This window comes from Rhinolophus sinicus, linkage group LG06 (genome assembly GCF_036562045.2).
Source record: "Rhinolophus sinicus isolate RSC01 linkage group LG06, ASM3656204v1, whole genome shotgun sequence".
In the NCBI taxonomy this organism is placed as follows: Eukaryota; Metazoa; Chordata; class Mammalia; order Chiroptera; family Rhinolophidae; genus Rhinolophus; species Rhinolophus sinicus.
This window is the reverse complement of record NC_133756.1, coordinates 158,466,646-158,493,479: the sequence shown is the minus strand read 5'-3', so window position 1 is coordinate 158,493,479 and position 26,834 is coordinate 158,466,646. Positions and strand designations below refer to the sequence as shown.

The 26,834-nt window shown below is 53.2% G+C and overlaps 2 protein-coding genes across 7 annotated transcripts in view; both read left to right on the top strand.

The window, feature by feature from the left end:
* The first annotated feature begins 861 nt into the window (after positions 1 to 861).
* EEF1G (eukaryotic translation elongation factor 1 gamma) lies at positions 862 to 9,886 on the top strand. Its single transcript, XM_019713928.2, has 10 exons — positions 862 to 1,016; positions 2,073 to 2,231; positions 2,911 to 2,974; positions 3,128 to 3,270; positions 3,791 to 3,934; positions 5,130 to 5,259; positions 5,641 to 5,845; positions 9,034 to 9,206; positions 9,292 to 9,416; positions 9,651 to 9,886. Exons 1-10 carry the CDS (start codon positions 1,005 to 1,007, stop codon positions 9,807 to 9,809), a joined length of 1,314 nt encoding a protein of 437 aa, XP_019569487.1. The 5' UTR covers positions 862 to 1,004; the 3' UTR covers positions 9,810 to 9,886.
* A 9,903-nt stretch (positions 9,887 to 19,789) lies between these two features.
* AHNAK (AHNAK nucleoprotein) overlaps positions 19,790 to 26,834 on the top strand; it is a 107,452-nt gene continuing 100,407 nt past the window's right edge. For 2 of the 6 annotated variants that reach the window (XR_012497611.1, XM_074336494.1), the window contains exon 1: positions 19,790 to 19,970. The gene's annotated coding sequence lies outside the window, so the exon portion shown is untranslated. The remainder of the gene's footprint in view (positions 19,971 to 26,834) is intronic. The other 4 variants (XM_019713898.2, XM_074336495.1, XM_074336493.1 and 1 more) reach the window with 3 other exon arrangements.

Below are 26,834 nucleotides of genomic sequence, written 5' to 3'. Positions count from 1 at the left end.
TGCCCAGGACTGTGTCTGGAACCTGGAGCCCACTTGGGAGAGTTCGGGAGTGATGTAGTGCTGAGCAGAGATATTGAACAGTACCTGTGAGAAGAACCAAGTTTGCCTCCTCCTCTACCTTGCTGCCGAGATTTATGAATGGTGACAGGGCCTGAAATTTGAGTTCAGGGCTCTTCACGCATTCTGCCACTTAACAGAATTCATCCCCTTCTAAAATTGGGTAAAAGATTTTCAGACCTGAACATGGGGAAATGGCTGCCCATATCAGTTTCTCTTAAGTTGTCAACCCCTCCAGAGTGACAGGAGGTGGAAGGGATATGGCCGTTGTCCCTTAGCCTCTCCCCTGTTGAAGGCCCACAGACTAGTGCCCTTCTGGAAATAACAGCATCCTGGAGATGCAAGGTGGTTTAATGGGAGAAAAACTAAATTTATTATAACAGCGGGTTTCAGACTTGGGCTCCGATTAGACATTCATCTCTAGAAAACCAGAGCAGGTCAAAAGGAATTTGGCACACCGCCATCTCCACACCGTGGCGTGTCACACAGTCATGATGTTAGGGGCTTGGCAGGACCTCCCATCAAGCCTCTCATCTTGGGTCTCACTTATACTGCGGGCCGGAGTGGGGGTGCCTGCGGGACCCAGCGCGGCGCAGGGACGGCAGCTGTGCCACGTAGCTGCCTAGGGGAAGCGGTCCAGATAGTTCTCACAGTTTCTCCGCGCCTCTTTGCACGTTGGGACTCGGATTGGCCTTACCTGAGGGGCGGGCCAGTCAAGTGACCCACTGCGCAGGCGCGAGCGGTTTCCGCGCCAGTCAGCAGGCCCCGCCCCCTTTCCAATTCAGCTGCCGAGGTGCACCGAACTGTCGTGCGTGTGCCTTCTATGCCGTCCTCGCTTTCCGGCTGCTGTTTCTCCACGGCCCTCTCCTGTCCCCCTCCCTTCTCTCCCTCACGGCTTACTTTGCGGCAGCACTGAGAGCCCCACCCCCTTTCTCTGCGGAATCACCATGGCGGCTGGGGTAAGTTTGCCGGCTCAGGCCATACAGGTCACTATATCCGACGCCATCCTCTCCCCGAGTGGGACCAGCCGGCGTCAGAAGAGGTCTGGAGCCGAGTGGGGGACTGATTCGGGGTCTAGAGATCTTACTGTTGGAGAGCAGGGCTTCCAGGCCCCGGAGGGGAACTGAGGCTGGGGCTGTCGGAGGCCAAAGAGGTGGAAGGGTCTGGGTTATAGGAGAAAAGAGATGCCGGATCCTGGCCGTCTGGGGCCGGAGAAAGGGGTTCAGGTTCATTGCCACCTCGAGGCATGGGATCCGGGCAGGTTTACAGAACTTTTGCGACCGTTTTGTGGGGCAACAGCAGAGACGGTGAAGAGGAGGGTCTTTGTGGGCAGGTACGGCTGGCCACGGTCTAAGTGTCGTCCATCAGGGAGGTTTGGGAGCAAGAGGTCTCTCCGGACTGTGGAGTCAGACCAGTTGGACCCCGCCGGCCAGGTAGGCAACACCAGGGAACTCACTGCCGGACAGGACCGGAGGAATGAAATGCGTGACAAGGGAAGAAAGGTTTTTTAGGGAGAGAAGATGCCATTCGGTATCGCTGTCCCTGTGTCTCTTCGGAGGGGAACTTGGAAATGTCTTCGTGTGTGTGTGTGTCTTAGAGACAAGGACGATGCTTGTGAAGCGGTGAGCCGCTCAGCAACAGACAGGCACTAGATAACCCTCAATGAATGAAACAAGGAAAGGCTGGGGTGTATGTCGCAGATGGAGTCTGAGGGCGCTGGAAGTTCTGGGTTTCTTGGAGATACATTTGAGGGGAAGAGAATGCTTCTAGAGATGTCCTCAGGGAAGGTCAAATCTGTCAACAAGCTTTATTTAGCAGTCGGTGTGTAGTTCTGTTCTCGGTGTTTTGGAGGACTCTGATTACACATGACAGATTCTGAAGAATTTGGTTCACCATCGGGAGTGAAAGAGTGAGTTGAACAGATTGGGATTGTTCAGGGAAGTCATCCCAGAGGTGACATTTAGGACTTGGGACCCTTCTACTCATACTGACATCCCCCCCCCTTTCTTGCACAGACGCTGTACACATACCCTGAAAACTGGAGGGCCTTCAAAGCCCTCATTGCTGCTCAGTACAGCGGGGCTCAGGTCCGCGTGCTCTCCGCACCACCCCACTTCCACTTTGGTCAAACCAACCGCACCCCTGAATTTCTCCGTAAATTTCCAGCCGGCAAGGTGAGTGGGGGAGTGGCAGGAGGGGTCTTTGGTCCTGAGAACCCAAGTGGCTATAAGATTATCACTTTCAGATGGCCTCCATCTTTAAAAGGGAACTTTCCATTTTTTCCACATTACAGTGATTTTTTAAAAAACACATTTTGAGATAATTGCAGATTCCCATTAGTGAAGACACTAAAGAGCTATTCAATGACATTTTTAAAAAATTACAGGCGTACTTTGTATTTGTGGGAGAGAGAATGAGTTTTGACTGATTTCAGTGCAAATATGTCAGGTATCAACTATGAGCAGAATCCTTGCCCCGCGGGTCTTACGGAAATAACCAGGCTGAGAGGAGAAGCTCAAGTGCAGTGTGGGGAGCACCATAATATTTTGAGTACTACAGATTTAGATATAAGACTTGGCCTCTGACCTTTTGCTTGTTTGATTGAAGGCTTTTATCCAAATATTCAATAATACGTAAATCTTTTGGGTTTATTATGTGACTTCAGATTATAAGGGCTACCAAGCTAATTCAAATATTTTTGGTTCCTGAGTTTCAGATAGTATCAGGCGTTTCGTTAGAAAGGATCATCAGTCCTATATAAAAACGTTTTTATCCAAAACAGTTCAGTTCCTGGGCTTGGCTAGTGAGAAATTCTTGTGTGTTTCATTGACCTTTTGACTGCTTTGTCCCCAGGTTCCAGCATTTGAAGGCGACGATGGATTCTGTGTGTTTGAGAGCAATGCCATTGCCTACTACGGTAATTTGCACTAGATATGGCATGGAGGTTCTGGAAGTGAGGGTGAAAAAGGGGATGAGGATGAACTGGAATGGACAAGGGGAGGACTTTTTAGGGATTGGATTGTTGTTGGCACGACCCCCAGGTTCTGACCTTTGTGTTCTGCCTCTGCAGTGAGCAATGAAGAGCTTCGGGGACGTACTCCAGAGGCAGCAGCGCAGGTGGTACAGTGGGTGAGCTTTGCTGATAGCGACATAGTGCCCCCAGCCAGTACCTGGGTGTTCCCCACCTTGGGCATCATGCACCACAACAAGCAGGTAAGCCTTGGAACTTGGGGAGAGACCAGGAGTGGGGATGATACCAGCTGCAGAGTGTCAGGGAGTGAGAAATAACATAGGATGAGAAAAGGAGATGCCAAGAATATGTGGGAAATCAAGGACCTGATCTTTGGGTGTGAGTTTGGAGAACTGGGCTGTTGATGGTGTCTGAGTCTTTGTTGGACCCAGTGGACGTGGTATCTGTCAATGGTGGTCAGAGGAGAGACCTCTGCTGTCGGAAGGTTATGCCAAATGGTAGGGGAGTGCTGAGACCAGAGGACCTCTAAGGTTCCTTTTAAAATACAAAGACACATGGCTACGATCATTACAGTGGAGAATGAGGGCAGACTGCACCAAGAAGAATTTGAACACTGGGAGCTTCATTTGTGATACTTTTGGAAGAATCCTAGAATCTGACTCCTTTGAAAGGGTTAAATGAAATGGCTACCTGAGTTCTGTTCTTGGGGTGAGGGAAAGGGTTTGGTCCTCGCTGATACAGTTGGTCATTTTAAATCAATAGGCCACAGAGAATGCGAAGGAGGAGGTGAGGCGAATTCTGGGGCTGCTGGACGCTCACTTGAAGACGAGGACTTTTCTGGTGGGCGAACGTGTGACGCTGGCTGATATCACAGTTGTCTGCACCCTGCTGTGGCTCTATAAACAGGTGAGTTAATAAAGAATCGGGTTGGTGGGATGAGAACCGAGGTGCCAAGGCTTCCAGGTGACTGTCCTGCTGTGAGGACCAGGACATGAGGCAGTCTGAGGTGACCGTCGAGGAATCCCGAGACTGAGGGCCGGGACTGCTTTCCTTCTGAGAAGTGTGGTGACGTTCTGTTGCCCTTAGTTTATTTGGGGGGGGCTAAGAGATTCAGTTTGTCCCACATTTCTTGGGAAGCCCGATCATGAAGATAGAGGTAAATTTGGCATTGAGAGCTTTTGGAGGCACAAGTAGGTTCTGTTCTTGGCCTTGTCGCTTACTAGTTGTAGATGGGGGTTGGGGTGTATGTGAATTTCTTTAGTCCTATTTTTTGCCTCTGTAAACTGTAAAACCAGGACACTGGTAATCCCTGTTGAGGTTATTGGGTCAGAGATGACATGTTGCTGCCTGCTAAACCACTGATTGATGAATCGATGCTGCTCTGGAGTAGTGACGTGAGGATAGCAGGGAAAAGCCCCTGCTGTGCCAGACCCTACGCCAAGGGTCTAACGGGTCATCTTAGCCTGTTGAGTGGGTGAGGAGAAGTGTCACCTACCCAAGGGCATGCAGTGGGGGAATAGAATTTGAACTCCAAAACTGGCTGCTGTCCTCTCCACCACAAGATTATTTTGCCTCTGATCTTGACAAACTGAAAAGTGGTAAATGAGTTTTTCATGAAGCTGTTTAAAGAACTGTCCGTTATTCTGAAAAAAACTTTTTGCTGTTGAATATTCTTTACTTTCTGAAGTTGTTAATGTAGATTGTTTTAATTGTTTATTTGACAATGAGTAATCGATAGCCCTCAGTTGGTCCCAACCCCTCCCCCCCTTTTTTAATTTTATGAACACGTGAAATTTAAAAGATTGGAAACTGTAGATGTGAAGTGGCTTTGTGAAAGGAGTCAGGCACCATATAAATATTCTAAGTAGCTTTGTAGTAAATGGAGGATGGGACCAAGTATTCTTTAAATTGGACTGGACTAGGGATTAGGAAGGTAAATGGGAAATAGGCGTTCAGGGTAAGATGGTGCCCTAGAGAGCTGCTGGGGGGGGAGGGAGGAGGAAGGAGCACCTCGGGGTAGAAAGAAGCAAAGGTGTGTTGGTCTCTGGCTTGAAACTCCTCCGGATCTTTCCCTCTACTCACTTTGTTTCCATCCTGGCAGGTCCTGGAGCCTTCTTTCCGCCAGGCCTTCCCCAATACCAACCGCTGGTTCCTCACCTGCATTAACCAGCGCCAGTTCCGGGCTGTCTTGGGGGAGGTGAAACTCTGTGAGAAGATGGCCCAGTTTGATGGTAAGTCAGAGGAGGCAGAGGACCATGCGGCCAGCGTCAGGCTGGTTTGCTCAGTCTGAACCCTGGGTTTCCTGTCTGGCTTTTGGGTTATGTGAGCCCAAGAATGTAGGGTATCACGTAGTAACAAATATTTCGTGAACCCGGTTGTATGCACGTACTCTCAACTCATTTGTGTTAATAAGGTTACGATGCAGTTGTACGTGGTGTGAGGGTTGTGTTCTTGCTCTAGGGTGTTCAGTGAGCTGGTGACAGCAGAGAGCCTAGATCCCGTAGCTGTCCCCGCACCCAGCAGTTTTCCTCTAATACGTTGCTTGCTGCCTGCTTTTGGAGGGATGTGGAAGGTGGCAGGAACATTAACTTATCTCCTTTCCTCTGCACCAGCTAAAAAATTTGCAGAGAGCCAGCCTAAAAAGGACACCCCACGGAAGGAGAAAGGTTCTCGGGAGGAGAAGCAGAAACCCCAGGCTGAGCGGAAAGAGGAGAAAAAGGCAGCTGCTCCCGCTCCTGAGGAGGAGATGGACGAATGTGAGCAGGCGCTGGCTGCTGAGCCGAAGGCCAAAGACCCCTTTGCTCACCTGCCCAAGAGGTAAGGAAGGATACTGGAGGGTAGGGGGCATGGGACCCAAGGAAAGGCCTGTTCTTGCCTATGTGATCCCCCTCACAGCCAGGGCCCAGAATTTTGGGTCGTCCATAAAAAATTAAAGGTATGTTTTACTTGAAAATAAGACAACTTCCTGAATTTATCAAGAATTGGGTAAGTTTTGAAAGTTGAAAGGAAGTTCCAAATGCATCTAGTATGGGGAAGATTGGAACTCCCCTTCTAGCTAAAAAAAGCAGATAGGCACAGAATTGGGTGTGGAGGAACATTGGTCTCTAGCCTGCTCGTTAAAATTTGCGATCCCTCAGAACTAATACAGTAAGAGGTGCGGGGAGACGGTGTAGAGAGCCTGTGTCTGCTCTGTGTGAGCTGGCTTTGCTGAATCAGAGGACATTGTGTCAGTGTCATTTGATTATCTTTCTGCTGTTCTGATGAATCAGACTATCACCATTGCTCACTAAGAGAAAGGGTGGTGACCATGGCTACAGAGTGCCTGTCTGGTTCGTGTTTCCCAACTGGGGGAGTTAAACCCCTCAAGCAGAAGGAAATAGATGGGGTGGTTGTCTGTATCCTCCTTTCAGTAATTGTAGGGGTTCTCGGAAGAAAGTACAGTAAAAGGGAGATTTTTGGTGTGAAAAAAGTGGGACACCTAGTACTTTCCCAGTTCTCCATGTCATGTAAAATTTCCTAGGGCTAAGACACCTTAGAAGGAGGCCAACAGTTCCATGATTACACCGAGTTTATTAAGGGAACTTGCATACCAGGCGAGTCTTGCTGCAGATGACATGGGTGTCCTCCAAGCCACGTGGCAGGTGCTAAGAGATTTTATATAGGACAGTGCAAGATGGATAGGGGTACAGGGCATGACCCACCCCAGATAAGGGGGAAATGCTGTACATTCCTGCCTGGGGCAGGAACCAGCACAAACCAATGCGCTGTGGGCATAAAAGGTCCATCAGATGGACTTGGAGAAGCCATCTCTGTTCTGGCCCGGATCTAACTGGATTTAGCTCAAGGGTCCAGCAGTGGTCATGGCATTAAACAGTCTCTCCACACTCTGCCATCAAACCTTTCTTCAGTCACTGCCCCAAGTCATTTTATTAGAATTTTAAGCAATATGAGAAACGTCTTTTCTGTGGTCACTTTATACTTTGTTCCCTTTTCTCTGCTTACCCACCACTCTTCCATCCTTTCACTAGTCTGCTAGGGTTTGACCTCGCGTTTTGTTAAGGTTTTGGTATGGGATAAACCAGTTTAAAGAATGTGCACTGGTGATGGGTGTAGTAGTTGTGCTTCAAGTTGTAAATTACAAACATATTAATGGAATGTTACTGCTGTTTCCGCCTTTGGGGGACAACTTGGAGTATAGCTGAGAGCTATTTCTCCCAGGCACTTTTCCTCAAGATCAAGAAGGCTGCTCTTAAAAGATGTATGTCTTTCTGAACTGAAGTGCTTTACCTTGAACCTAACACAGGGGCAGGTCAAGAGTGAGCAAGATTTTTGGTGTGTGTAAATAAGCTGTGATAACTAACCCAAATTACCTATGCTGTTGTAACATAGACAGTGTTAATTATTAGCTAGAGATTTTCACATACTCGTATATTGGGTCTATGCTCTGGGCAGAAAGTAAATCAAGCAATAAAACTTAAAATCTTGAACAAACTTGGCATTTATTAAAGCCTTTTGAGGCTGTTTATGAATACCTGCTTGTTGCATTGCCGTGGTGCTCTACTGGGCTGCTAAGATGATTTCCCCAGGGTTTTTAATGTCACAAAGGTAATGCCTTCAAAGACCAGGACGGTCATTTGTCCAGAGTGAATTTTGATCCTTCCAGCTAACTTGTTTCAGGAGCTGTTCAGAGCCTGTGTTCACTTGGGAAAAAATGGAATTACGGTCACAAATAATAAAAGTAGTACAGGGATGTCTGAAGAAACAAATCCCTAGTCCCACTCAATGGTTGGTTGGGGTGTTAAAGCTCCTTAGATGGGGTCTCTGGTGATTGGAAAGGAACCTGGGGCCTAGGGTTAAAGGACAGATTCTCTGCTTTGCTACAATATAACTGGGCCGGTCACACCACTTAACCTTTTCTGTAAAGCGAGGGAGGGTAACAGCCTAACTCGAGGGTTGTAAGGATGAGTGAAGTGTATGTAAGTGGTACCCAGGGCATTTGTAGTACTAATGAATAATTGAACCAACTTAAACATTCAGTAAGGGGGTTTAATAGATTTATGGCACTTTGGATTTATAGCCATTAAAGCATCTGCAAAAAGAATTCTCATAGCATGTCACAGTATTAAATGACCAAATTGTGTAAGGCACACAACTACCTGTATCGTCTTTGAAAAATGACCAGTGGGGAATTCATGAAGACGTGAATTAGTTGTCATCTTGTTTGCTAGCATTGTGGGTGATTTTCTTCAGGCAACATGTGTTTATGTAAAGAAAGAAAAAAACAATCCCTGCTTGGGTGCGGGGGCCCTCCTCTTGATGCTGGCTTTCCTGGCTTTTTTTAACGCGTGTGCCAGATTGCGTTAAAGATAACGTGAACCCAACGGTGTGGCAGTGAGTGAACTTGTTTCTGGGCAGAGTGACTAAAGGACATGGGTGTGAGCTTTGGGGTGGAGGTCCTTTGAAAACGTTCCCTGCTTACACTGCAGTCATGATAGCGTGTGTCACCGGAAGAGGCCTGTGTGATGGGGGAAGAGGGGTGAGTCAGTAACTGAGTGTGACTCATAGAAAAGAACCCTGGGAGGGGCTCTCCAGCCAAAAAACAAGAGTCCTCACTCTGTCTCCACCAGGGGGCAGCAGTTCGCCATGCCTTTCCTGGGGCAGGTCTCCCTCAGGTCCCCTTTGGGACCCACCCTCCCGGTGCATTCTTGGGCTGGGGGTAGGGAGGATGGGGGTGCCCTAGGCCCCATCATACCCTTCAGCTCCCCTCCCTCATAAGCTTGTACACATCTGCCAGTCCAGGGACTCTTCCTTTAAACCAGTACATTTTTAGGAGCTGTTCAGAGCCCGTGTTCACTGGGGGGGAAGGAATTATGGTCACAGATAATAAAAATAGTTCAGGAAGGCACAAAGAAACAAATCCCCAGTCCCACTTTTCTTAGCCTGGCAACCGTTTGATGCCTCAGTAGGACCTTCACACTGACGTCCTTGCCTTTTCCTCCATTCAGTACCTTTGTGTTGGATGAGTTTAAGCGCAAGTACTCCAACGAGGACACACTCTCTGTGGCGCTGCCGTATTTTTGGGAGCACTTTGATAAGGATGGCTGGTCCCTGTGGTTCTCTGAGTACCGCTTCCCCGAAGAGCTCACCCAGACCTTCATGAGTTGCAACCTCATTACTGGTGAGAACAGGGTGGGTCTGGGAAGAGGAAGGGAGCACAGGGTCATGTGATCTCAAAGGCTGAATTTTCTGTCTCGCCCCTTCAGGAATGTTCCAGCGATTGGACAAACTGAGGAAGAATGCCTTCGCCAGTGTCATCCTCTTTGGAACCAACAATAGCAGCTCCATTTCTGGAGTGTGGGTTTTCCGAGGCCAGGAGCTAGCCTTTCCGGTGAGGAAGGTGTTGGGGAGGAGCCTGTCTCTTTAGGGTGGGGCAGGGACACGGGAAGCACACCTTGATTCCTGAGCTGAGAGCATTCAGGAGAGTTTAAGGAATGTGTACAGGAAGTAGCTGTCGTGTTCCCAGAGTCCTGGGATCTGATGACATGTGTCTGAGCTGGAAGTAACCAGTGTGGGACAGTGTCTGATAACCTGACCACGTGCTTACCTGGCTTTTTCTCCTCAGCTGAGTCCAGATTGGCAGGTGGACTATGAGTCATATACATGGCGGAAACTGGATCCTAGCAGCGAGGAGACCCAGACTTTGGTTCGAGAGTACTTTTGCTGGGAGGGGGCCTTCCAGCATGTGGGCAAAGCCTTCAATCAGGGCAAGATCTTCAAGTGAACATCTCTTGCCATCGCCTAGCTGCCTGCACCCGCCCTTCAGGGAGACGGGGGTCATTAAAGAAACTGAACATTGAACCCTTTCTTGTCCTGCCTCCTTTGTGAGTAACAGCTCCTTCATAGGGGTGTAGATAGGCGATGGTGGAAGCTGGGTGTTTGCTGTGTCTGCAGTACCTCCCTTTGCAGGAGAGGAATCAGAAGAGCAGAGAGAGGCCTGGCCTCCGTTGTGATTTGATTGCCCTGTGTCCTACTGTGCTGACTGTCTTGTAGCTGGGAAAGATTGGATGCAGTTAGGGTGTGGTGACATGGGGCGTTGTGACTACCTAACTCTTAGGTACTGAATTCCAGGCCTTACCCAGTGAGGAGAGAATACTTGACAACGATGGTAGTCCACAGTCTGCAGAGGGACTTCATGTCCCACAGCTGCCCTGTGAGGTAGGAGGTGGCTGCAGCCAAGGGTCGGAAGGCACAGCGCCTGCCTGGCTGCAGATCAGCTCTGGGGCATCCCTGCTTTCTAACAAGGAAGTGGGGCAGAGATGTACGCACCTTGCCTGTGGTTACACATCTTAAGTGGTAAATACAGGATGTTAAACCCAGTTTTTCTCCTTTGAGCTTAATTGTTCTCCCCTTTTCACAGATTCTTGCCCCTACTCTGATTGTCTTTTCTTTCTTTTTTTTTTTTTTATTTAAGATTTTATTGGGGAAGGGGAACAGGTCTTTATTGGGGAACAGTGTGTACTTCCAGGATTTCTTTTTTTTAGAAGGATTTTTTTTTTTTTCCAAGTCAAGTTGTTGTCCTTTCAATCATAGTTGTGGAGGGTGCAGCTCAGCTCCAGGTCCAGTTGCCCTTGTTAGTTGCAGGGGGCGCTGCCCACCATCCCTTGCGGGACTTGAGGAATCGAACTGGCAACCTTGTGGTTGAGGGCCCGCGCTCCAACCAATTGAGCTCAGCTCGGTGCCATGTTCAATCTTAGTTGCAGTGGGCGCTGCCCACCATCCCTTGCGGGAGTTGAACCAGCAACCTTGTGGTTGAGAGCCCACTGGCCCATGTGGGAATCGAACCGGCAGCCTTCAGAGTTAGGAGCACGGAGCTCCAACCTCCTGAGCCACCGGGCTGGCCCCTGATTATCATTTCTGAAGAACAGTGAAGATCTCCCTGTAAATGTAACAACTCAGGTGAAGTTAGAAACCTAGTTCCATTCACTTTTTGAGGCATTAGCAGCAACAGTCATGACTTTGCCTTTGGTGTTCAGGTTAGGGTTTTATGTGTATTTTTCTCCCATCCCCTTAGTCTAAGCAGGGGTGGGGGGAGGCGGCTCCTGGCTTGGGAGGGGAAGAAGGTGCTTTTTCAGGGTGTAGAAGGGGTTGGTAGCTTGGCTAATTAGCTGGGTCGCTTGACTGCAGTTGAGTTCTGTGAAAGAAGGAGCACAGGAAAGTTGGGAATCCAGCTGGGTGAGGATAAGTTGCTTCTTGCTCCGAGTTTGCTTCCTGGCAGGTCCTCTTGCATTGGATCCAGACTTGCTACCTGTCTGAGCCTCCTGGGCTCCTAGTGGGTAGGATCTGAGTGTGAGGTGCTGGCTGCGGTGCACCCTGAGCTGGTTGCTGGGGCCTCACCTAACCTGTCAGACTTCCCTCTGTCTCCTGCCACACCCCCTGTTCCTTTGCTTGCTTAATCGTCACTACCTTCCTGAGGTCCTTATCTTCCCAGTGGCTGAAGATTAGGTGGGGGAGACCAAGTTGTGCAAGTAGGTTTGAGGCCTGAGAGGCCCAGGAGTGGGGCCCACTTAGGAAAATGGGGGTGGTTCTGTGGGTCCAGTGCAAGCTTGATCAGCAGCAGGCCTGTAGCCCATGTGGACCGGCCAGCTCTGGCCTGGGGGGCTGGGACCTTCACCTCCTAGGCTCCCTCAGAGTCTGCAGGAAGAGTGACTCATCCACACCTGCCTCCTGGGCCTCTAGCTCTAGTGGTTTGGTGCAGAAGAGGGCGGGCCGCCTGGCCAGGTCGTTGGATGAGGCCAGGCCTCGCGTTTGGGGACGGGCCAGTACCCACAAGCAGGAGGTGGGCTGGGAGGCCCGAGGGGAAGGGGTTGTGGCCTCAGGAAGGCTCGCAGCCGGCCTCCAAGGGAGAGTGAGATGGAGGCCCTCCTCGCTGCCCGAGATGGGCAAGAAAAAAGTTAACGGTGGGAGTTTTCTAGCGGCAAATGTGGGCGAAAAAGAGGGGAAGTACATCTGGAACTGGTTCAGTCCCGCCCTGCCCCGGGGAAGCCTAAGACCGCATCGCCGCTGGCTCGGGACTTGAGCCCTCCCGGTCCCCTGTGGGTGTCCCCCCCACCCCCCAGCACCGCTGGAGCAGGGCCTTTCCTCGCTCCTCCCAGCGATGGTGGGGGCGCTCCAGCCCTGCCCGGCTTACCGCCAGCAGCCAGTGAGAGCCTGCGCGGGGACACGTTTCTCGTTGCTGGGCTATTTTCCAGACGTGCCAGCGAGGCTCGTGCCACCCGCCAGCCACCAAGAGCTGGCGTCCCTGTGCCCAAGGCGCAGCGCGTGCCGGCAGAGTCTGGGGTCGCAGGGCGGAGAGGGAAGGGGGTGCGGAGACGGGGGTCGGAGGCTGAGAAGAGGGCGTGGAGAACTGGGTAGGATGAAGGAAGGCGGAGGCTGTTTTATCCACTTACTGGGCAAAGCCTCGGAGCCTCGAGAAACGGAGGTTGAGACACTGGAGAGGGAGTCGGGCTCAGAGGTGCCTTTGAGTGCAGATAAAAGCTTTCCAGAGCTTGAAGTGAGAATGGGAAGGGCCGAGACCTGGTTTAGGTTGTAGATAAACCAGTAGACACTGGCTATAAGCAGCTATTTATTTTAGCTTTGTAGGCGCTTGTACTTAAGTCACTTATTACAAAGTCAAAAGCCTTTAAAATTCTTCCAAGAAAGACCTAGATTGCCTTTTTTAAAAATTATTTTATTCATGCCCTGCTTTGAGCTGGAGCTGGACAGCTGCTGCTATCACTGGGTCAGACCCATCCCTCCAGCTGCCTACATGCCCCCAATGTGCCACTTCCCCTTTTGAAAGGTGGGGCCAGGGTCTAGAATGTTGAAGGGAGAGGAATGAAGTGCTTTGGAGACTCCACCCAGTAATTTCTGAAATTAATACTGTGGTTTTCATGGCAACCAGCAGTCTTTGTCCTCAGAACCCAGAAGTGTCTGTCCTTCCACACATCAAAGGCGTTTCATTGGGTGGCTGTGGCTTCGCCCCACCGGCCATACATACAGGGCACTGTAACTTCCCCAACTTGCTTTGGTCCTGCATGTTTGAATGTAATTCCAGGGTACCCACCCTCTTCTCTATTCTTCTCCTAATGCTGCAGAGCTGAAACACTGGCGCTCCCGAAAGGTTAGAGAAACTATGCCACCTGCTCTTGTCTGTTTGCTCTAATCAGGCTGGCACGGCGCCCGGAGGAGGCCGTAGTTTTACTCCAGTGGAATCACTGGGGTGTCCCAGGCCCTCTGCACCCCAGGGATGGTGGAGTGCGGGATAATGGCGGTTGCTGGCGAGTAGCACTGTTGACTTGAATCTCTCGGAAGAGGGAGGGAGAATTCCTTGGGCAGGTGGGACTGGTTCGGTGGCCAAGATATCGGTGGTGATTTTAGATGTTCCTGGGTTCTTTTCATTCTTGTCATCCCCTCCCCTCATGTAGCCCTGCCCTGCCCATCTTTGTTTCCCTGATTTTTTCGGATTCACAGGGAGCCTGCTGACCTTACCTTGTTTACACTATGGGCAGGGCGCACAGAGCAGGGGCTAGCTGGTCAGTCAGGGTTTGGGGCTATTTCTGATCAGGTCCCCCAGGAATGTGCCTCCTTCGACTTCCAGCTGCCCCCTCCCCTCCGCAGCAGGAGCAGCTGTCATGGGAGGGCCTCTCCCGCTGGCTCAGCCCTTTTGCAATCATCTGGCTGGCTCTGCCAGGAAGGGGGTGGATAGTGAAAATGGGCAGAGCCAAGGGGTAAGCAAGGGGACATGGCAGGGCAGGGGGAGCTGGTAGAGGGTGGGGAGGGATACGGAGTTGAGCGCTGAGGGCAGAGGGGTTGCCAAGGCCAGGTAGGAGTGGTGCAGGCATCTGAGCAGACCAGGGAGGCAGTTCCCTGAGCTTAAGGCGTCCGTCAAAGGCAGTGGGGGCTGCACTGGGCTTGGCCGCTTTCTAGGTGTGAGGGAGAGCTGCTTCTAGCGGGACCCTGGCCAGTCATTCTTCAGGGAGATCTGCATTTCGCCTGACTCAGGAAGGCCACGGGTGCTTTCCTGCCAGTCTGCCTCTATGTGGGGCCTGAGTCACCGAGTTGCCTAGGGTGTTGGCTGCCTTGTGGTGGAGTGTCTGTGCCCTGCTCCACCCTCTCCCGCTGGTAGGACAGGGGTTAGCAAACACACCCCTTTTATCCCACTCTCCTCCGTAGTAACTCTCCATCTCTGACTCAGACTCAGAATATCCCTCATACAGGGAATACGGGGGACCACACCGAATATTAATAACTCCTTTATTTCACCCATAGGGAAACTGGAGCCCAAAGAGGGGAAGTGACTTATCAAGGGCGCATGGTAGTCTGCACATTTCTTGCAGCCACTCACTGAGTCACCTCTGCTCCGAAGAAGAGCTGGAGGGTGCTTCTTTCAAAAGCTGAGGGTGTGAGCATGATGGACAAAGCACACTAGGTTTTGGCAGCAGGGAGAGGGCGGCACTGAAGGCTGCCAACAGCCCAGGACGGCAGGCCTGACTGGGGCAAGAAGTGTGGAAGTGGAGCAAGTCTTGGGGCAGGGTCAGCCTGAGCGAACCAAGTCCCGCAGCGAGCAGAGGGCACAGGGTGGAGAAGAGGCGGGGCTTCAAGTGACAGGAACCTCAACTATGTGGTGACTCAGGCTCTGGGCAGCCTAGGCCATTCCTTCCCAGCTCAGCCTGATCTCCTTAAACTGGACTTGGGAAGTGTAAGCAGAGAGGATGGAGGGAAACCCGGGCTGATCTCCCTTTCCCCCGGGGCCTGGGGGAAAAGCAGAGGAAGTTGGAAAGGATGAGAGAAAGGCGGATTCCAAAAATGGGGAGAGGAGGCTAGTGTTCCCCTCCCTCGGCCCCTCTCTCGGCCCCTCCCTCGCTGCTCCCCACGCCCTGCTGGGGAGGGAGCTGGCCGGGGCGTTGGCAGCTCCGTTCATTCCAGCTCCCTCCCTCGGCTGCTGTTTACAACTCCGTCGCCCCATCCCCAACTCAGTTCTGAGCTCTTCTTTTGTCGCTCCCTCCCTCCCTCCCTCCCTCCTTCCCAGCCTTATTCAAGCGGGTTTTGCCACCTCTTTTCCTTAATCTGGGGTCTACCTTTCTTATTATTTTCTTGCTCCCACAGCATCCCCACTGGCAACTCACCGGCCTCTAAGGCATCTCTTGCTGCCGCTGGGAATCCAACCATGCCCGGTGTGGCCACCTGCCCTGCTCTCCCTGCCCACTTCTGTTCCCTTGCTCTCGTCCTGACCGTCTTTCTTTGCCTTCTTGCCTCCCAGAGTCTGTACTCAAAGCCCTGCGTCTTGTCTCTCGTTCTCTAATCAGCTGTAACTTAGGTTCTGCTTGGGCCTGAAGATTTCAATTAGGACTGAGTGTAATGGGGGGTTGCCAGTCTCCCGGCTGTCTGGTCTGAGTAATTCAGGAACTCCTTATTTGAAGCCCGAGACCTAAATACAGGCGGGGATTTGAATGGAGCTGGAGGAGGAAGATATTACTCAGCTTCGTATTTTGAGTTTGGGGTTTGAGAATTGCTTAGGAAATAATGTTTTGATCCCAGAATTACCCTATTGGTTTGCTGTTCAGCTGGGAAAGATGACAGATTAGGAAGCAATGGAAGTGAATGGAGAGGGGCCTGATGTGTTGGCAGGGATGGTAATCTCTGGGCTGCTGTGTGTGTGGGGTGGAGGTGGGGTCTGGGCGATCCCAGATCCCAGATGGCTCAAAGCGGGGCTAACAGTCATTTTTCCACTTCTAAGGCTGATGTGCCAAAGGGCCCTCGTGGAGGGGAAGTCTGCTTTCAAGGAGACTGCAGACAGCACCCTTCACTTCCTTTCTGGGATTGAAGTTTAAAGGCCGTGATTACTTTTTGAGCTGTCGGCGGCTTTCTTGCCCTGTAATACGCTGATTTCAGAGAAGGGGACTGTGGAGAGAAGGGAGGGGACGGGGAATCCCCCTGGCAAGGGACCTGCCCACAGAGCGCCCCTTTGTGGTTGTTATGGAAACAGGCATAATAGGAACAAAACAGAGGCGGTCGCCTGGCAACAGAAGTCTAAGGTTTGTCACACACTACACATACATATCAGGGAACCCCCGAGGGAATAGCCCTTCTGAGGAAGCTGGGGTATCCCCAGTGGTGACGAGTCCTACAACTCACCTGGCTTTGCCAGGGAGTCTGGAGGCCTGTGAGGTGGGACTTTGCCTCTCAAGTGGGAGGGAGTGCCAGCCGGAAGGCTGAAGTCCTCCCTGATCCTGGGTAGACCTTATTTTGACTGAAGAGTCTGAAACCTGACAGAGGTTTTCTTTGCAATGTTGGGACCAAAGGGACTCCTTATAACTAAAAAATAGTGTGTGTTTCGGGGTGGGGGAGGTAGCCGTGAAAATGACCTGGCAGAGAAGACATGAGCGCCTGGAGGGCAGGGCTTCCATCTTGTCAAGTTTTCTGTTGTCTGCACCACCAGTAGCACCACCAGCACCAGAGGCACCTGGCCCAGTGTTGGACATGGTAAATGTTTGTGCAGGTGCACGGGAGCCCACAGGGCAAGAATTGCTCCCTGGGGGCTGAGAGTGCGGGGTGCAGGGTGCTGTTGTGAAGAGAATGACGGTTTGGGGGCCAGTTTACCTGTAGTTCATTTATTCAACAAAGTCTTCTTGATTGCTATGTGCCAGCCACTGCTCTATGCATGAGACATACAGCAGCAAACAAGATATCCCTGCCCTGGTGCTTAGAGGCTAGTGGGAGCTGTGACTCCTGCTTCTGAGGACTTTAGGTAAATCACTAACCCTCTCTGAGACCACTTCCTCCCAAAGTGTGTGAGGATTAAATGAGGAAACACATGAAAATGCCTGCTGCTGTGTCCGACTCACTCACCATTCAGGTAGCATTGAAGGGGTGAGAGGTGGGGGGAGGGGGGGTTGTAGCAGTGGCCAGAAGAAGAGTTGGCAGAAATTTCTAAGTGTGTGTCTTCAATTACATCATTGAAAACTGTTCAGTTAAAAACAAATGTTGAAAATATTCCCTTCACCTGGGCTGAGGAGGCTGACCTACCGTGTTTCCCCAAAAATAAGACTGGTCGTATATTAAGTTTTGCGCCAAAAGACGCATTAGGGCTTATGTTCAGGGGATGTCCTCCTGGAAAATCACGCTAGGGCTTATTTTCTGGTTAGATCTTATTTTCGGGGAAACACGGTAGGAAACCCCAGCTGTGGTTCCAGCAGGCACGATCTGGTTTTTTAGGGGGAAGGGTGTTGGTTACCCCTTGTCTACATCCGATCCTAGAATGGGGCAGGAGCCAGTCCCTAGGACCACTCCCCTCCCACTACCTCTGAATGAAGTACCTGGACAGCAATTACTGCTCTGTGGCTGCTCCAGAAAACAGCCTCTTCTACCTTCTTCCCTGTTGACCAAGAGGGTGTCCAGAACAAACAATGGAGCAGGTAAGCTGGCGCTGAGTCCCGGACACCAGCCTTTGCTTTTTCACTCCTGGGGGGCCAGTGGAGAACAAGCTGAGGTGAGGGCACAGCATCCACACCCTCCCCACTCTTCCTTTCCTGCCCCAGCCCCTCCCTCCAAACTCCCACAGCCCTTTTTTTTTGCCACTACCCTATGTCTTTGTGGCATATGTTACATTGTAACAACCTTTCTGAAAACCTCCGTGTAAAGCAGCTCCCATTTTAATATGCACTGGGAAAACTTGCACTTTCAGGGAACCAAATGATTCAAAAGGGGAGGGAGATACTTTGCATTGTTCCACCTTTCTGCATTATTTATATTGTTCATCACACGGAGGCATTGACTTTATTTAAAACATGTCAACAAGGATTATCTGACTTGTAGCATTACAGGCCACTTTAGTTTCTCTATATTCTGGGTTCTTGCTCCATATTTAAAACGCCGAATAAATGTAGTTTAAAAGGACATAAAAATTTAAAAGCCATCGGTAAAGGAAATAATTAGCTCTGGTTTTTATTTTTTAAAAGCATCCCAAAGTTGAGAAGTTTAGATTTTTTTAAGTAAGGTAGGTACTACCGTGCTTCCCCGAAAATAAGACCTAGCCGGACCATCAGCTCTAATGCGTCTTTTGGAGCAAAAATTAATATGAGACCCGGTCTTACTTTACTATAAGACTGGGTATAATATAATATAATATAAGACCAGGTCTTATATTAATTTTTGCTCCAAAAGACACATTAGAGCTGATTGTCTGGCTAGGTCTTGTTTTGGGGAAACACAGTAGGAAAGGGGTACAGAACAAAGGCGATTCTTCAGAAAGTCTGGTGGACGATTATGCTGATGATGTGTGCCTTTGCTGTTACCTGGGTGTGTGTGTGTGTGTGTGTGTGTGTGTGTGTGTGTGAGAGAGAGAGAGAGAGAGAGAGAGAGAGAGAGAGAGAGAATGCTGGTGCACAGCTCTGTTTTCTCTGTGTCTTTGCATGTCCATGCCTGTCTGAATGTCTACACATGTGTCTCCCCCACCTTTCTGTGCCCATTATATGAGTGTCTGCATGTCTCTGGCTCCTTTTGCTGTCTCTTCCCTCCCCCACGGCCTGCACCCTGTGCCGGTAACTGGACCTGGGACACAGCCCCCAGGGCTGGCAGCAGAGTTGGCTGCTGGGTATTTTTAGCCTGTAAACATGTTTGCCATTTCAGAGGACAGGGCCTCTGGTCTCAGCCCCAGCCCACTCATGATCCTGCAGCAAGGGGGTGCTCCTGCCCAGTCGGGTTTTCTCAGGTCCCCAGCCTGGGGTCTCCCTTCCCCAGCATTTGAGAAGGAAAGAAAACTGGCTTGATGTGAGCAGTGGGTGGCTACCTAGGAAGGAGGACAGAGGATTCGTGGGGGAGAAAGGAATGGAGGTGTGGAAGGGGGGGATGTAGCCAGAAGGACCCCACACCCCATCATTAGGCATTTAATAAAATCTCCATGCAGTTGGAAGGGGCTGTGGGAAATGGCTGTAAATTTGGAAACAAAGCGTCCTGCAAGTGGGGAGGTGGGGGAGGGGCTCAGAGAAAGGATCTGAGAAGGAATGGGCAGGTAGAGGACAGGCCAGAGCTATGGCTTCCCTCAGGGACTCTGGAGAGGGAGGTGACAGCCTGGGCTGTGCTTCCAAAGGGTGGCAGGCCTGACTCCTGTGTCACTGCAGCAGCCCACGTAGCATGACTGTGATGGGGCACTGGTGACCCTGGTCCAGGAGGTGAGGCCAGCGTCTTTAGGCTGGTTCTGTGGGGGCAGGGGCAGAGGGGCACCTAGAAAGAGGCAAGGTGAGAAATGGGCACGCCTGCTTGTAGACTGGGGCCTAGGATTTGAAGTCTAGTTGCTTGTGTTGAGAGAAAACTCAAAAGGCCCCTGTCAAGCTGGAGGTCGCGGCTGAATCACCCAAGCCCCCCAGTCGCTTTCTGAACCCCTTGGTCCTTTCTGCAAAATGTTCTGATTCGCATTTCCAGCTGCGAGGATGAGCCTCAGGGAGCTCCGACGAATTTCTTGCGGGTGAAGCCACACATTGCATATGTTGGAGGTAGAGTCAGGGCTGAGCTAGTACAAGGGGAAGGGATGGGGGGTGGGTGGGGTAGACAGTACTTCGGGCGTGCGTGCCCCTAGTCCCTGTCCTCTCGCCCCCCGCCACCCCCAAGCAGCCTGCTCCCGGGTCCCTCCAGAGTCGCCCGGGCTAGCTCGTCCCAGTCCCACTCCGGCCCCGCCCGGCCCCGCCCTCTCCCCACATCTCGGGGCAGACCCGCCCGCCCCAGCCGGAGTTACAAGAGCCGCCTCCGCGCAAGGGGGCCCGGCCACTCGGAGCAGCTCCGCCGCGGGGACTGCACCACCCGCCCTGCCGGACCCGCCCCGACCGGGGCTCGCCGCCTGCAACAGCCGCAGCACCGCGACCTCGGGCCCTGCGCGGGCCATGGCTGTGCCCTAGGGCTGAGCGCGCAGGTAGGGGCGTCCCGCGCACAGCGGCGCGGTCTGGGAACAGGACACCGGGAACAGGCGAGGGGAGGTGGGTAGCAGGGCTTGGGCGAGGCGCTTTGGTGGGTGTCACTGAGAGGATTCAAACAATTTGGAACAAGCTGGGCACCCCGGGGCCGCGCAGGGAGTCGACGCGTCGCTCACTGGGAGCCTAGCTCTGGCTCCGGAGTTGGAGCACAAGTTGGGCAAAGTTGGAAAATCGCTCCGAAACGTGCTTTGCTCCAGTCTGTATTTCTCTTGAGGGATGATTTCGGCCCCACTGCAAAGCAGGGCTTCGCGCTCCGGGCCTGGTGGCTCCCGATGGCCCCGTCCCACCACTCCCTCTCCCTGGGGCGGTGGCTCAGCGTACTGCTCCGCTGCTATTCCATGTTTATTGGAGAAGTTTCCGAGATCGCCGCCGCGGCCCCTGGAACCCTACGGGCGCTCCACTGTCCCTCCCAGCTCCCCACACCTCCGCCCCGAACTCGCGGCCCGAGTTCTCCCGGCCCCACCCAGTTCGGTACAACAGGCCTTTCCCTCACTTGCTGCTGGCGGCCCCCTCAGTCCCCCTCCAGCTGCCCCACCCTAGTCTTGCCCCTCTGTGTGCCCCGCTCGCGAAAACTCCCTTCTCCCTTTAGGGCCGCGGAGCCTGGAGTTTGCAGCGCGCCTCCCAGCGGCACGGGTGGGAGTGGGGGTGGGGGACGTAATTAGGGAGATTCCTGCACTGGGGTGGGTGGGTGGGGGGGCTGCGCGGAGGCACAGCCCCCCGGACCGCCCCTTCCCTTCGGAGGCGGTGCTCTCTCCCCCACCCCACTCCCAAACCCGTCCGGGCGGGATGGCCCCCGCCCCAGCGCCTGGATTGGCGCCAGCAGCCTGAGGAATGTGGTGGTTGGAGCCGGTGACTAATTCAAACCAGAACTCGGGGAGGAGTGGTGAGGGGCAAAGGGGAGGGGGAAGGGGCTGTGTGTGGGAGGTGGGGGCAGGAGCCGGGCTCCGCGTAGGAGGAAGGCTGAGCTGCTCTCTCTGCAGCCCTCCACTTGAGCAGTGCGCCCCGGGAGAGTGCCGTGGGGCCAAGTCCTGCCGTGGAGTTTCAAAGGCAGTGTGCTCAGGGTGTGTTCGAACTGTGTTATGTAAGGCTTTCGCGTGCCGGGAGAGGGTGTGCAGTATAAGAGGGTCTGGCCCTTCCCTGGCAGCGCTGGGCACCCCCTGCAGTGCCAGGGCCCGGGATGTGGGGGCGCAGCCCCTTGGCGCCGCTGGCCGAGTGGGACAGTGGAGTTTGAGCAGGTCTGGCTGTGCCCTTTGTGTGGGAGGGGAGCGGAGGGGGCAGGTAGAGAATCTCACAGCTCTAGCTGGGCCGGAGCAGCAAGTGGGCGACGTATCTGGTGCCTCTGCGCGATGTGACCACAGAGAATTGTGTGCGTTGTGTGTGGTCACACTTTTCACAGGGTGGGGCCACGGAGAGGTGGTAGTGAGGTGCCCCCAGGGAGCTTGCAGTCTCTGCTGAGTGCCTTGATCTGTGGAGTGGATTTGTGGAAAGGCAGGACTGGTTCTTCCCATGGCAGTGGGGTCCTTATAACATGACCTGGAGTTTAACGGGTGAAAAGGGACCCAGATATTTACCTTTGTGCCCCCAGCACAGGGCTGAACTCCCAATAATTGGTTTTGAAAGTTTCCTCTATTAGAACCCAGCGTCTGGTTGCAGGCATCACATGCCCTCTCTCACAGCCTAGCACAGGAGAGGGGTTGGGCTGATTTTGTGGGGTGCAGTGATGCCTTGGGGGCTGTGGTCACGGGGAAGGCAAGGGAGTGGGGGGGAGAGATTGAAAAGGCCTTGAAAGGGTTTTTATGGCCTTCACACCTATGCTAGGTCTAAATTGGAGGAGTACATTCTGCTTTCACACGGCTCTCTCTTCCCCTGCCTGCCAGGAGGGAAACCCCTGGGGCAGGGTGTGGCACTCACGTCCTCTCTGAAGCTGAATGGGGAAGCTTCCTTCATGGCCCACTGGGGTGACAGGCTGGGCCAGCACGTGGGTGGTGAGTGTGCAGAGGTGCAGAGTGGGGAGCAGAGGGAGCCCCAGGCTTAGGGGGCACTGCCCTCCTTGCTGTGAGCTGTGGGATGAGGGAGGGTGGGGGAGAACCTGGGACTGTGAGAGCTGGGCTAGCAGAGGACACAGGGTCTGGGGGGTTGGAGATGGAGACTGGAAGGTGTCTCTAAAGCTCTGTCCTTGAGAATACTGGTCAGGAAACAGGACACACAGGGAGCCACATAAATCACGCGGGGCTTGGTGCTGCCAATATGGAGCCCACAGCAGTGATTCAGGGGTTCTGGTCTGTGAGCTCCTTGAAGAGCAAACCTCACCGAGCTAAGGACTTGCGCCAGCCAGCCTTGGTTCAGGGAGGAGGCTATAGGTCTAGGGCCCAGGGTAGGAAAGAGAGTGAATCATGGGAGACCATGAAGGAGGAGGCAAGCATTGGTAAAGGGCAGGGAACGGGCTGGGGGTCCCCCGGTCACTTCAGTCCCAGGGAGGCCCTGGGTGGAGGTGCCTGGGCACTGCCAGGCTGGATTTTTTGGCTCAACTTGGAATTGGCTGGCGAGTTCTGGCAGAGCACAGCACCCAGAGCCTGAGGAGCTGGTTTGAGGGGTTGGGGCAAAGCTGTGGGGGTGGAGGGGTGTGTGGGGCTCTGGGGTGTGGTCACCACCTTCCTCAGAACTTGGGAACCGCCTGGGGACAGAAAGAGGGGCCGACTGGGATAGCTAGTCTGAGTCCTTACAGGAACTCTCCCCATGCTGGCTCTCTCCCCCCACCATTCCCAGTTGCCCCCAAGTTTTTCTCCCTGGAACTGGGCTGACCACGTGGAAGGGAGGTGGCCACGGGAGAGGGTTTAGAATGTTCTGTTTCGTTGGTGGTGAGTGTCTAGGGCTCTCTCTTTGTCCCCATGGCTTCACCCAGGCTCCCAGGGAGCTGCCGTCCTCTCAGGCTCAGGGCTCTGTGGGTGGGCTACAGCAGGGCTCTGCAGGAATGCATGTTTTGGTGGGGCCCCTTTCCTTCCTGCTGGCCTTAGTTCCCATCAGCAGGGGCTGGGCTGCTGTAGCTGGTGGTCCTGAGTCCAGGGGTTGATGTTTCACTGTGGCTTTGGGTCACTGTCTTGTCACAGCAGTGAGATGTGTGTTACTACCTGTGAGAGGGTGTCCCTCTGTGCACTTGCATTGCAGTGGGCCTGGATGTGTCACCTCTGCTTGTGTCGGGGTTATGGGGCAGGGGACAGTGATGGGACTCTACCCTGGTGGTGGACGTTTCATGGAGGCTACAGGTAGGGATTGAAGTACATTTCTCCCCCCTGGACAGGTTTCGGGTCCTGGAGTTTGTGTCCAGAGGCTGGAAAGAGGGCAAGGACAGCTCTGGGATTGAGGCCCCAGCCTGCTGTGCCGGCAGACCGAAGAGTTGCACACGGTGGTCAGGGAGGGGCATCCTGCCCTGTCCCCTGGGGCCAGGAGCGGAGGTTCTAGGGGAAGGGGAAGTGCCTGGAGCTGATCCGGGCTTGGCCTCATGTCCTGGCTGGGCTGGGGGCGGCTCTTTGGCAGCTGAGTGCCCTGCACTGGCGTGGCCTGACCGCTGGGTGGAGAGCTGGGCTGCGGTGGGGGCCATAGTTGGGGCACCCAATTGGGCCAGTGGGCAGCTCTCAAGCTGTAATCTGCCCCCAGGGAGAGCCAGTGTGTTCTTCACCCTGCTTACCTGCTCCCCGTGGGGGGCCACCCACAGAGTTGGTGGCTTAATCCCTGTGGTCCTGGGTTAAGACGCAAGGTTCCCTGGCTCTGTGGCCAGGTGTGGGGACTTCCTGCTGGAGGCTGTAGTGCTGCCACCCCCCTCACAAAGATGGGGGGGAGTCCCTTTTGGTCAGGGGAGGAAGCGGGAAGCTCCCTCCGCACTGAAAGTGAGAACTGGGAACTCCTGGGTTTCGGAGCAGCTCACTGAGGGAGTGGGAGGAAGCTAGCGTGGCTGGGGGGAGAGAAATAGGAAAAGGTGGCTGGGTGGAGCCCAGCAAGCAGCTGGCGGGCTGGGGTATGGGTGGGGCTGGGGCTGGAGGTGCAGAAAACTTCAGCCTGATGGTGAGGGGTGGAGAGGGCTGGAGATGAGGACTGGAAAACCTTCCTCCTGGTGAGTCCTGGGCTGGGCCAGGGAGCACAATAGGCAGGTGCACTCAGATGGAGAGAGGCAGAGACCCTGGGCACTAGGTTAACAGGTATAGGTGCGCTCCATGATGGGCAGGGCCTGCGGCTGCCCTAACAGGTGTCTGTGGGAGCAGGTGAGGGCAGCGGCTGTGGGCCTGCTCTGGGCTGTGAAGAATGGGGGATGGGCTGACTAACATCTCTGTGTGCACACACCTTTGTGTGTCTTTCTCTGAATGTCCTCCATTACCCATGTCGCCTGTGTCTTGCAAGGTGTTCTGATTCTCCCTGATGACTCCACCTTCCCCAACACACACATCCCATTCAAGTTGAAATTGCTCCCCACCTCACCCCCATGTACCACCAGAGTCAGTTGAGTGTAAAAGTTCTTGCTTGCAGCTTAGGCTCTGGAGACAACTGTGCAGTTCTACTCCAGTTAAAATAGGACGGGGTTTTTGTTTGTTTGTTTTTTTGTTCCCAGACAGGGGTCTGGTGGCTGCAAACATGGAGGTCTATTTGGAGGCTTAGGCCCCGGAAGAGATCTACTTCTGGGTTTCTCTGGGAAGAGGGTCTGCCTGTCGTGGCTGTTCTCATTTCCCAGGAGTGGAAATGTTTGCCTTGCCCTGTCAGTGCCCGGTTCTAGAGGGGGGATAATTCTTTGGGCCTTCACCTGCTGGGGCCCAAGAGAGTCTACAGGTGAGCTGGGTTCTGGGCAGCTTAGGATTTTTGACCCGTGGGGACATGAGCCTCAGAACCAAAAGTTCCCTCAGATCCTGGGCTCTGGGATGCCTGGGACGCTGCCCATTCTGGGTTTGCTGTCCCCAGGCTGGACCAGGACGAGACCCATCTTCCTGTGGGTGTGTCTCTCTGATTCTCACTCTGCCCCCCTCCAGCACAGATTTCTTTCTTCTGTTTATCTCCCTTGGTCATCTTGCTCTGTGGTTTCTCATCCTGTGTGTGTATTTATTTGTGCCTTCGTCCCCCCTACCTGGGTAAAGGCCGCGTCAGAGGACCCCAGGCTTGCATTTCAACCCTGTCTCGTACTTGGGCAAATCATCTTACCTCTGGGCCCTTTTCTGCATCTATAAAGTAAGGATATTAATTTTTAATCGCATAGGGTTGTTTGCAGATTGAATGAGACCCCAGGCATGGAACTAGAGCACAGTGCCTGGCACAGCATAGGTGGGCCACAAAATTCTCTTCTAACTTATTGGAGATTTTCTTTCATTGTGGAGCTTTTTCTTCCTCTTTGATGTCTAGTGAGTGGTTATGAGAGTAGATCGCCCCTCTGGGTGTGTCTCTCTTTTCTTTGAACATCCCAACCCCTCGTTTTGGTTGTAAATATTTGGGGCTTTCCCTCTGGTGGCAGTTTCTAGCTCTGATGGTGAGTCATTTCGTTTTCCTCGGCATGGGGACTGCTTCTCCCTGGCCTGTGTGTATGGTGGTGCTGGCTCACTCTTGTGCAGGGTACTGTGCAGGGTGGACGTTTCATTGCTGGTGGTGTCCTCACTGTGGCTGGGAGAGCTCGTCTCTGCCTCGGAGCGGCGCTTCTTGTGTCCAGCCGGTGCTGGATGGATGGATGTGCGAACTCGTGCTTCTCTGGTGTCTCTCTGGTCTTCAGGTTCGGGGCATACAGGCATGGAGGACATGAGCCTTTCTCTTGGGGAGCGTGTGTGTATCACTTCCTGTCATCTCGTCACACTGATGCTGGCTGCAAGCCTGTCTCAGACTGCTGCAGCCATTAGGCTGGGCCGTTCCCTGGCTGTCTTCCTATTCCTCCTGGCTTTTGGGAAGAAGGGACTCTGTTCCCTGGGGCCAGTGGGGAAGGATGCTCCTTTGGAGGTCACACCTGGTGGAGACCCTCCGCCCAGGGCAAATAGCCTGCTTCCTGGGTCAGTCCCAGTGTTAGCTGCAATCTCCAGAGGTGGTATGGGCGGAGCCCTGCTGCTCTCTCTGCATATCTTCTTTGCAGATTTTTGTTTGTTTGTTGGTTTGTTTTTAAGGAGGGCGCAGCTCACAATGGCCCATGTGGAGATCCAACCGGTAACCTTGGTGTTGTTAGCACCCCGCTCTAACCAACTGAGCTAACTGGCCACCCCCTCTTTAAGGTTTTGAATCGACAGGACGGTCTTTTTCTTTTTTAAAAATTTTTATTGGGGAATATTGGGGAACAGTGTGTTTTTCTGGGACCCATCAGCTCCAAGTCAAGTCGTTATTTTGAATCTGGTTGTAGAAGGCGCGGCTCACTGGGTCATGTGGGAATCGAACTGGTGACCTTGCTGTTATGAGCACTGAGCTCGAGCCACTGAGCAAACCAGCTGCCCAGGACAGTCTTTTTCTTTTTGCTGCTTCTGGTGTGAATTACACTTTGTCCCTGCAGTCTCAGACGTGTCCTCTCAGCCCTGCAGCTGGAGTGGCCACACCATCTCACTCCTGTTCTGCCCTTCAAGCAGCCCTCTGCCTTAGAAGGTCTCCACTGCAGCCCTGCTTGTCCCTTCACCAAGGATACTGTGAGCCAGTGTCGGGTGGAGCACGGGTGGGCAGCCAACGGGCCTGGGTTCAGGGCCCCAACACTCCTCTAGTCTCCCCTCTGGACCTCACTTTCCCCAGGTGTAAATAGCCGGCAGTGCTGTGCCAGAGATCTCTCGACAGTGGTGGAAATGTGTCTGCACTGTCTAGTATGG

Coding starts and splice junctions, on each gene's coding strand:
- EEF1G (XM_019713928.2), top strand. Junction 5,846..9,033: donor TTTGCTCACCTGCCCAAGAG/GTAAGGAAGGAT, acceptor TCCTCCATTCAG/TACCTTTGTGTTGGATGAGT. Junction 9,207..9,291: donor GAGTTGCAACCTCATTACTG/GTGAGAACAGGG, acceptor TCGCCCCTTCAG/GAATGTTCCAGCGATTGGAC.